Genomic DNA, 8020 nt, shown 5'->3' on the forward strand with positions numbered 1-8020 from the left:
CTCCGTCGCTGCTGAAAGATGGAGGATGAAGACATGCACCAGAGGAACTTGTGCCCAAGAGGGGAGCTGTCTGCTTTCTGGAAGTTTTTGGTTTTAAAAAGGAGCATATCTATTCCCTCCGCAATACATTGTTTTACTATGTTGCAATTTGCACAATAAAAAGCTGTTTACATTCTGCAACTGTGTCATGCATTCTGATTCCTTCATAGATTGTATAATGTTGTGTAGGGATGCTCATTTTGAAAAATGTTCTTAACCAATAACCGACCCTCATTAACCCATTATTAACCGTTAACAGACAAGATTTGTGCCTCGCATGCAGCGGTGTACCAGCTGCAGGAGCACAACAGATATTGGTTGACGGGAGTCTCCAGTTCACCGTCTGGGAGCGTTAACTTAGCAGATGTGCAGCCACTTTCCCAGTAAAAGTCTCCACCGCACATTTAGTTTAGTTTAGCAGGTTGTCAGCTGTGTGTCAGCAAACCCAATAGTAATCAAAGCCTTCAGTATATACATGATGACATTAACATGTTTTAATATTCTATATACTGCTGACAGTAGAAAAAGCCACTAAAGGCCCAGTCATACAAAAATAATAATACCGTGATACAGATTTTTAGTCATACTGCCCAGCACTACAATGGGCCTTGGAATTGTACAGCTTCCCTCTCTCCTCCGGTGTTCATTCAGAGACAACTCGAAGTGAGTGAGTGAGTGAGTGAGTGAGTGAGTGAGTGAGTGAGTGAGTGTGTGTGTGTGTGTGTGTGCGTGCGTGTGCATGCGTGTGTTTGTACAAGAGCAAGCCCTCTGGTTTCCCACAGTGCAAGACATCATTTACAGGCCGCTCATAAGCCCCGCGCTGCACGCTTCTCTCACCAGGATTAGCTGTTAGCATACCAACTCGCTCTATATCCTAACTGCGAAAGACGCCGTGCTCATCGCCTTAAATCATCCAAAGCAGTTATGTGATCATCACCCATGAGCAAAGAAAATGTACGAAGTTGCAGAGTAACATTCTGGGCCCTATTTCTGTGGCGACGCAACAACCAGTGCAAACCAGCGTTCCAACCGTTTTCGTATTTTCTTGACCTTGAAATTCGCTTCTGCCCGTCTGTGTGGTGATGTTGCGCGGTGCACAGGTGGGAGGTCCATTCAAATGAGGTGGCGAAAAGCAAGTTGTTGGTATATCAGTGGAAAATGGATCTTGGGTGCTGACAACAGATGTCTCAGAACCATGTGTGTTTCTGGAGCAACATCAATCTGCTGCCAACCTGATGATTTAGTCTACAAATGTGAATATGAGTAGGGCTGTGTGTTGGCAATAATCTGGTGATACGATGCGTATCATGATACAGGGGCAACCATTCATTATATTGCGATATATTGCGATACAGTAAGCAAAGCGATTTTTTAAAATCAAATTTTGGCAAAAGATAACTTTTGAAAATATTGTTTTCAAATCTGTCATTTTGCAATTACTGCCTTCTTAAAAGATGGATTTAACCCCAAGCCAGAGTTACATTCAAAGCCAAATTCTTCCTTCATAAAATGCAAAAAGCTCTCTTTAGTCGCAGCTCTCAGAGCACAGAAATGTGAGGACACATTCTTCTTACAAGTGTACAAATGAGGGTCTATGGCCTGAAAATGCTCTGAGCAATGAAAAATGTTCCAAAATTGATTTTGCATGACTTTCTGATAGAAATGCCCATTTCAGCCGGCTCCTATTACCTCTTTTAAATCAATACCAGAGTCACATTTAATGATGCCGTCTTATTAAACATTTCCCTGAAGCTTGAGGCTGGCAGGCACTGCGGTGTAATTCCACTGATGTCCTAACTGCAGCGAGGTGTTCAATTTTCATTTGGGTGGATTTCTACAATAGGTGTAGAGTTTGTGAGGGTTATGTATGACAATGTAGCATTTGCCATCATTATAATGGCTCTGTAGCCATGAGGCAGGCAATGAAAGAATGGTTGGTAGAACTGCAGTGGATCAAACGGCAGCTTTATGAGAGCTGAAACACACTGTGGCCATTCATGAGGCAAAGCTTTGAGGTTCCCCTGTCAGAGCGTAGCATGGGTAGCCCCCAGCAGAATGAAATGAATTGGCACGATAATAAAAATGAGGGGAGCCAGTGATTTGCCGCTGTGTCCTGGCTGTTTAAAGACTGATGTCCCCTCGAAGCACAGCGTGTAGTATTGATGCATTTAATGGATTGAAATTTTGAGAAGTGGCTTTGTGGGTGGCCAATTAAACAATCTTGAATCACTTAATTATAATCAACTGTCCCAGATTACCTGTTCCACTAGTTCCACTAGGGATGTCCATAATTAACCGTTTAACCGCTAACCGACATAAAGCAATTTAACAGATTAACGCTATCGGTTAAAAGAAATGTTAATAATGAACTCAAAAGCTGAGCGGCTCAGAGGAGCGGCTCGTCTCTTTAAGGAGAAAAGCTGGTCCACCTTAACAGCCCACCTTAAGAGACGGAGCCGGAGTTGTAAGATACAGGAAGTCAGCTCCAGTCTCTGGCTCGCTTGAGTGGAGCGGAGGAGTTGTAGTTTGGTAGCATTTATTCACCGACAAATAAGCTGTACACACACTGCTACACCTACGTTCACAGCTAGAACGCCACAAAGAACCGCCAACACACACACATGGTCTGTTGGAAACTCGCTAAAGTTACGCAGACTACGTGTGCGGCGGCGAGCACGAAGCCTCCGGCAATGCTAGCGCTGCTAACGTAGCACAAATACACACACTGTTTGTTGGTCACTCACTAAAGTTCCACCGGGCAGACACACAGCTGACAACCTGCTAAACTAAACTAAATGTGCGGTGGAGACTTTTACTGGGAAAGTGGCTGCATGTCCGCGACACTACACGCAGCATCGTAGCTGCTAAGTTAACGCTCCCAGACGGTGAACTGGAGACTCCTGTCAATCAATATCTGTTGTGCTCCTGCAGCTGGTACGAGGCACAAATCGTGTCGGTTAACGGTTAGTAAATCGGTTAACGAGGGTCGGTTATCGGTTAAGAATATTTTTCAAAATGAGCATCCCTGAGTTCCACCTATGAAAATTAACATGGTCCCCTCAGAGACATTTGAAAATATAAATGCAACTATTACACAAGTCTGCATGAGTTTATTCCCTCAACAAGTCTGCGTGCAGTCTGTTGACAGAGCTACAGGAGAAAGAGTCTCTACGAACTCAACCAACAGCTCAGCACAGGGAGCATCCTTAACCTGCTGAAGTAATCCAGACATAGATGAAAAAAGAAATGTTACCCTGTCCTTCATCCTCCAGCTCTGCGCTAAAGCCTTGGAGCCCTCAATCTTCTCCGAGTGCCGTTTCTTCATGAAGGCCAGGGGAAGCTTCCAGTCATTCATGTCGGCCTCCTCTTCCTCCGCAAGGCCCACGGCCGGCGAATGAAGCAAATCCGAGTCCATTTTCATCAGGGCCCTATAGGGGAGAGCTCTGGTTAGTAACACACATTTGATGAATTTCTGTCGCTTAATGCTGTGCAGTTGTGGTGGGAAACTAACAAACATCAAGATCATTTTAACTGCAGCTGGCACTCTACTCTCACAACAGTGAAAATGGCTAACATATTAGTCACTTACCACTTAACATAACCTTTAAAATAAAACATTTCAGAAAAGCAACATCTCTTGGATCTCTTGTCACCTGAGAAGCATGTTTATGCTAAAACCAAACCATCAGGCAAGAGGAAGACATTGCGTAATATTGGCAGACCGAAAGAATCTGTTTAGCCACGCTACAGGGACCCACTGACAAGAGACACAAATACAGTCACTTAAATGAAGTGGTGGGTCAAACTTAAAATGTTAGAGAGTAAAAACACAACATGAGGGCTGGGTATCACATCTCAATATTTTTTTGGTACCAACCAAAATCTCTGAAATGAAATAAAACAATATCAAGACCCTACAGTACCTGGTCAGGTTACTGTGGTAGTCTTGTTTAATTTTTCTTTGATCCGATAGTTCCCGATTTAAATCAACATTTTGCCAATAGGCTAGTTTATGTGGGCAAAGTTCTGCTTGTGTCTAGACGACGTATAGCATTTCACAAATTAGGCTTCTTGTCTTAAAGGGACTAGATGTAACTTTTTAAACGTAGAAATATTTTTTTATTGACAATGTTTGGACAGGTTGTAACCTAACCTAAAAAATTAGACCTTCTGCAACTTTCTGGGTTTCCTCCATCAGCCTGTAGACTTCTTTTAATGTGAAGAACCCGAAAATGCATCGGATGTGACGTCATGCACACTCGCGAGTGCCTTTGCCGTAGCTAAGGTTTGGTTAGAAATGGAGTTCGCTAACCGCCAACAAACTACCAACCCCATCACAACTCAGACTCCAACACAAACTCCACGGAAGCACAAAAAAAACAAAGATATATCTAGTGAAGCCCGTCTTGAAAACAGGAATGTGACCGACGTCGGGGGAGAACTAGTGTTGTGGGAGTGTGTGTGCTTGTGGGAAGTGAGTGGTGAAGTAAGAGAAAGAGAGAGCGGCAGCGAGTGTGTGAGAAAACGAGCGAGCAGTGGAGCAGAAGAGTTAGTTTAGTTTTGAGAATATCAAGTGAATGTACATAGTAATTTGAAGTTTGTGCAGAAATGTGTCTCGTCTCCCTGCTGACGGCGGTTGACTCCGGCCCAGGAGACCAAAACTATGGTGTCTCCCCTCTTCCTTCTGACCACGGTCGGGAGGCTGAAGCAGGAAAAGTTAACACTAGGATCAACATCGACCGGGCCTTTGATTCATGGAGGGACCTTTGTTTGGTAAACTAACATTACTGCCAAGCAGGAGAAATATAGAGTGATTGTGGTTTTAGCTGCGAATGTTGCTAACGTTAATCAACATGATGCCTGTCGATCACGTTCAGTCTTCTGTGTCGCCTCACTGTTTTGACCAATGCTCGCTCTCATCTACGTAGTGCGAGCACAACTGTGAGCAACAGGACACTGACTGTCGTTGACTTAACTGCCACAGGTGTCACTGTTAACAAGCAATTTCTGATTAATCGAGTCCCTTTAATGAAAAAAATAATTTATCATTAAAATATAGGTATCGCATTGGCACGTAACTTCTATCCCAACTTTTTGTGCAGTCGTGATGTTTCAAGCTGCTGAAGAAAATCGCTTGAGTGCAGTTCAGATGTTTGCTATGGTGGTGTGAGTTTAATGAAGCATGCCGGTAGGCACACTGGTGAACTTACAGACACAGAGCAGTAAACCTAAGCAGTGATTAGGCAGTATGTAAATAGCAGTGATCAAATGATCAGATCAGAATGTAATTACAAATGGAAACAACAGGGAAGGAAGAGAGTGGGGGGGGGATTTGCATTCTGACCTGCAGGAAGGACACACAGTTGGCATATGACAAGATCAAGGGGTCGAGAAAGTAGGGGAAGCTGCTCCCTGACGTGACTAGATTGGCAATCTGTACTGCCCAAATGTGTAATTCTTCATCAAAGCATACAACTGTGAACTTTGAAATCCTTCCACCTAATAACGTGTACAGATAACGTAATTGCAGTGATGTGCTTACTTAGCGGCTGTAAGAATAAAAAGATGCCAGTCGGCAAGTTGGTGTCGAATTCAATACATTTTTGACACCGATACTGAAATTTGAAAAACCACACTGGCTGTGGAGTTTTCCCGTTCATGACCTTAAGCCAAAAGAGTTGCCTCAGTTCATATGATGATGGTTATGAGTCGTGTTTAATGCACTGCTGTGATCTCCTGCTTGAATGAAAATCACAACAACTGAAACCAAACACACTCACATCTGGAGCGGGCCGCACTCTGAATTCATTGAATGAGCCCTCACGTGCAATATGATGACTGTTTTTCGAGGGCAAACCTACTGGATCTTGTGCAATAATTGCAGGTCTTCTAGTGCAATAATTGCATTCATACTTGTGCTATATTTACATTAATTCTACATGTAATCTGGTGCAGTAATTACTTGCATACTAGATATTACATTTATTCTAGTGCAATAACTAGCTGGATTCTTGTGCAATAATTACATTTATTCTGGTGCAATAATTACCTGTATTCTGGTGTAATAATTACATGTATACAAATGCAATAATTACATGTATTCTAGCAATAATTATAAGCATACTAGTGCAATAATTACATTTATTCTAGTGCAATAATTGCATGCATACTGGTGCAATAATTACATGTATTCTCATGTCATAGTTACATGTATTCTAGTGTAATAATTGCATTCATACTAGTGCAATACGTATATGCAAACTAATGCAGTAATTACGTGCATACTAGTTCTGTAATTACATTCAAACTAATCAGGAGTAGTGCTCATAGTTTCGCTGTATTCTGTACAATAACACTGAAGGCTTCCCGTTTCCACTGCTGCAGTGTATCCAGGTTACCATCCCACTGTCTACTACTGGCACAGACAGAGGAGCACCTGGATGATGTCATGATGGGGCTCAAGCTAGCCACGTGAACGCTGCTCGAGCCACTGATGAGGGGCTAGTTGGGCTATGTGTTGATGTTGATACACGTTAACACGGCCCGGCTCGGCCCGGCTGGGTTTAGCTTCACTTCACAGCTAGCGAGCAGCCGGCGGGACAGTTAGCAGATACACCGGCCAGCTAGCTCAGTGCTAGCTCAGTGCTAGCTCAGTGCTAGCTCAGTGCTAGCTAAAGCTGGCTCTGCCTCCCAGTCAGCTGTCAGCTGTCAGCCTGCAGGAGGGACTAGAGCTATTTAAAGAGAACCAACACGAGCAGGGAGATGAGTGAAAGAGAGCAGATGAGCAGACATGGCGCTAGTGGTGGCAGAGAAGAGCAGATGATCAGACCTTGGAGCGGTGGGATGCTGGTGATCCCGGGCTGGTGAAGCTCTCCGTCTCCGGACGAGCACAGACACGGTGGCACAGACTATCCGGGTCACGAAGTGGTAGGGCAGCGTCCACAGCCGGTAGAGGATGTCGAACCCGTGGAAGCCGAGGTGCACGGGTGCGTGTTTGCAGGAGAAAGTGCGGCTGCGGCTCGTCTCCCCGCGGCTCCTCGCTACGGGAAGCGGCTCGAGACGAGGCCCATCTTCACGCGGACAGTCTGCCACAGCCACGCGGAGCAGCGGACACACGGAGCGAGGACTGGGATCGTGAGCTCTTCTTCTACCAACCAGCGAGCCGGGAGCTGATTCGGTGAGATGCTTTTCACGGAAATCACAAACAATCCCGACAATCTCTCCGAGAGGCTTCTTCAGCACTACTGCAAGGGCGCAGCCATCTTGGGTTGCACCCACAATGCACTGTTGGGGCGACCAGGCTGTCATGTGACGTCACCGCCGTGTTCCGGTCACACACCAACATATACACTCACATATTGCTAACTCTACTGAAACTACTCATCAACACTGACATCATACAACTGTCAAACTGTACAGCGAACCCTTTAAAGAAGAATAACATATTTATTTCCTTTTTATAATTTTATATTATTGAAAGTTTAATTATCCCAATCCTTTTTTCTTTTATTATTTTTATTTATTTAAAGGGACTATTTGTAACTTTGTACGCGCATAAATGTAGCGGGTCGTCACACATGCGCGCTCGCATATGCGCGTTCGCGTGTAGCCGCTGTACCCTCCTCCTCTGCCTGCTCGCCTTCACTCAGACAGCTCAGCTCACTACACACTGCAGAAGAGTTAGTTTAGCTCTGAGAATATCTAGTGAATGTACAGGGGACGTTTGTGCAGAAATAACTGCTGCAGCTCCTCCAGACAACCAGAGGTTTTCCGTGTCGTGTGAAGTGACAGAGCTCTACAGAGATTTACGTTGTCTTCTCGTTACCGACCGGGTGCCGGTGTCTCCTCTGCTCTCTCCGGCTGCGGGCGGAGAGAGCAGAGGAGACACGCTGGAGAGCCCCGCTGCCTCAGCCTGCACTTAGGCAGGAAAAGCCAACACTAGGATCAGATCTAAATCATGTTCATGGAGAGACCTTCGTCT

General features: G+C 44.8%; 1 protein-coding gene across 7 annotated transcripts in view; it reads right to left on the reverse strand.

Annotated features, from left to right (window-relative positions):
* rptor (regulatory associated protein of MTOR, complex 1) overlaps positions 1 to 7305 on the reverse strand; it is a 263688-nt gene extending 256383 nt beyond the window's left edge. For all 7 annotated transcript variants that reach the window (XM_037764856.1, XM_037764854.1, XM_037764852.1 and 4 more), the window contains exons 1-2: positions 6869 to 7305; positions 3293 to 3467 (exon numbers count right to left, since the gene is read on the reverse strand). In XM_037764856.1, coding sequence (XP_037620784.1) covers positions 3293 to 3460 — 168 coding nt within the window. In that variant the 5' untranslated portion in view covers positions 3461 to 3467; positions 6869 to 7305. The remainder of the gene's footprint in view (positions 1 to 3292; positions 3468 to 6868) is intronic.
* Between the last annotated feature and the right edge of the window lie 715 nt (positions 7306 to 8020).

This window comes from Sebastes umbrosus, chromosome 3 (assembly GCF_015220745.1).
Source record: "Sebastes umbrosus isolate fSebUmb1 chromosome 3, fSebUmb1.pri, whole genome shotgun sequence".
Lineage (NCBI taxonomy): Eukaryota > Metazoa > Chordata > Actinopteri > Perciformes > Sebastidae > Sebastes > Sebastes umbrosus.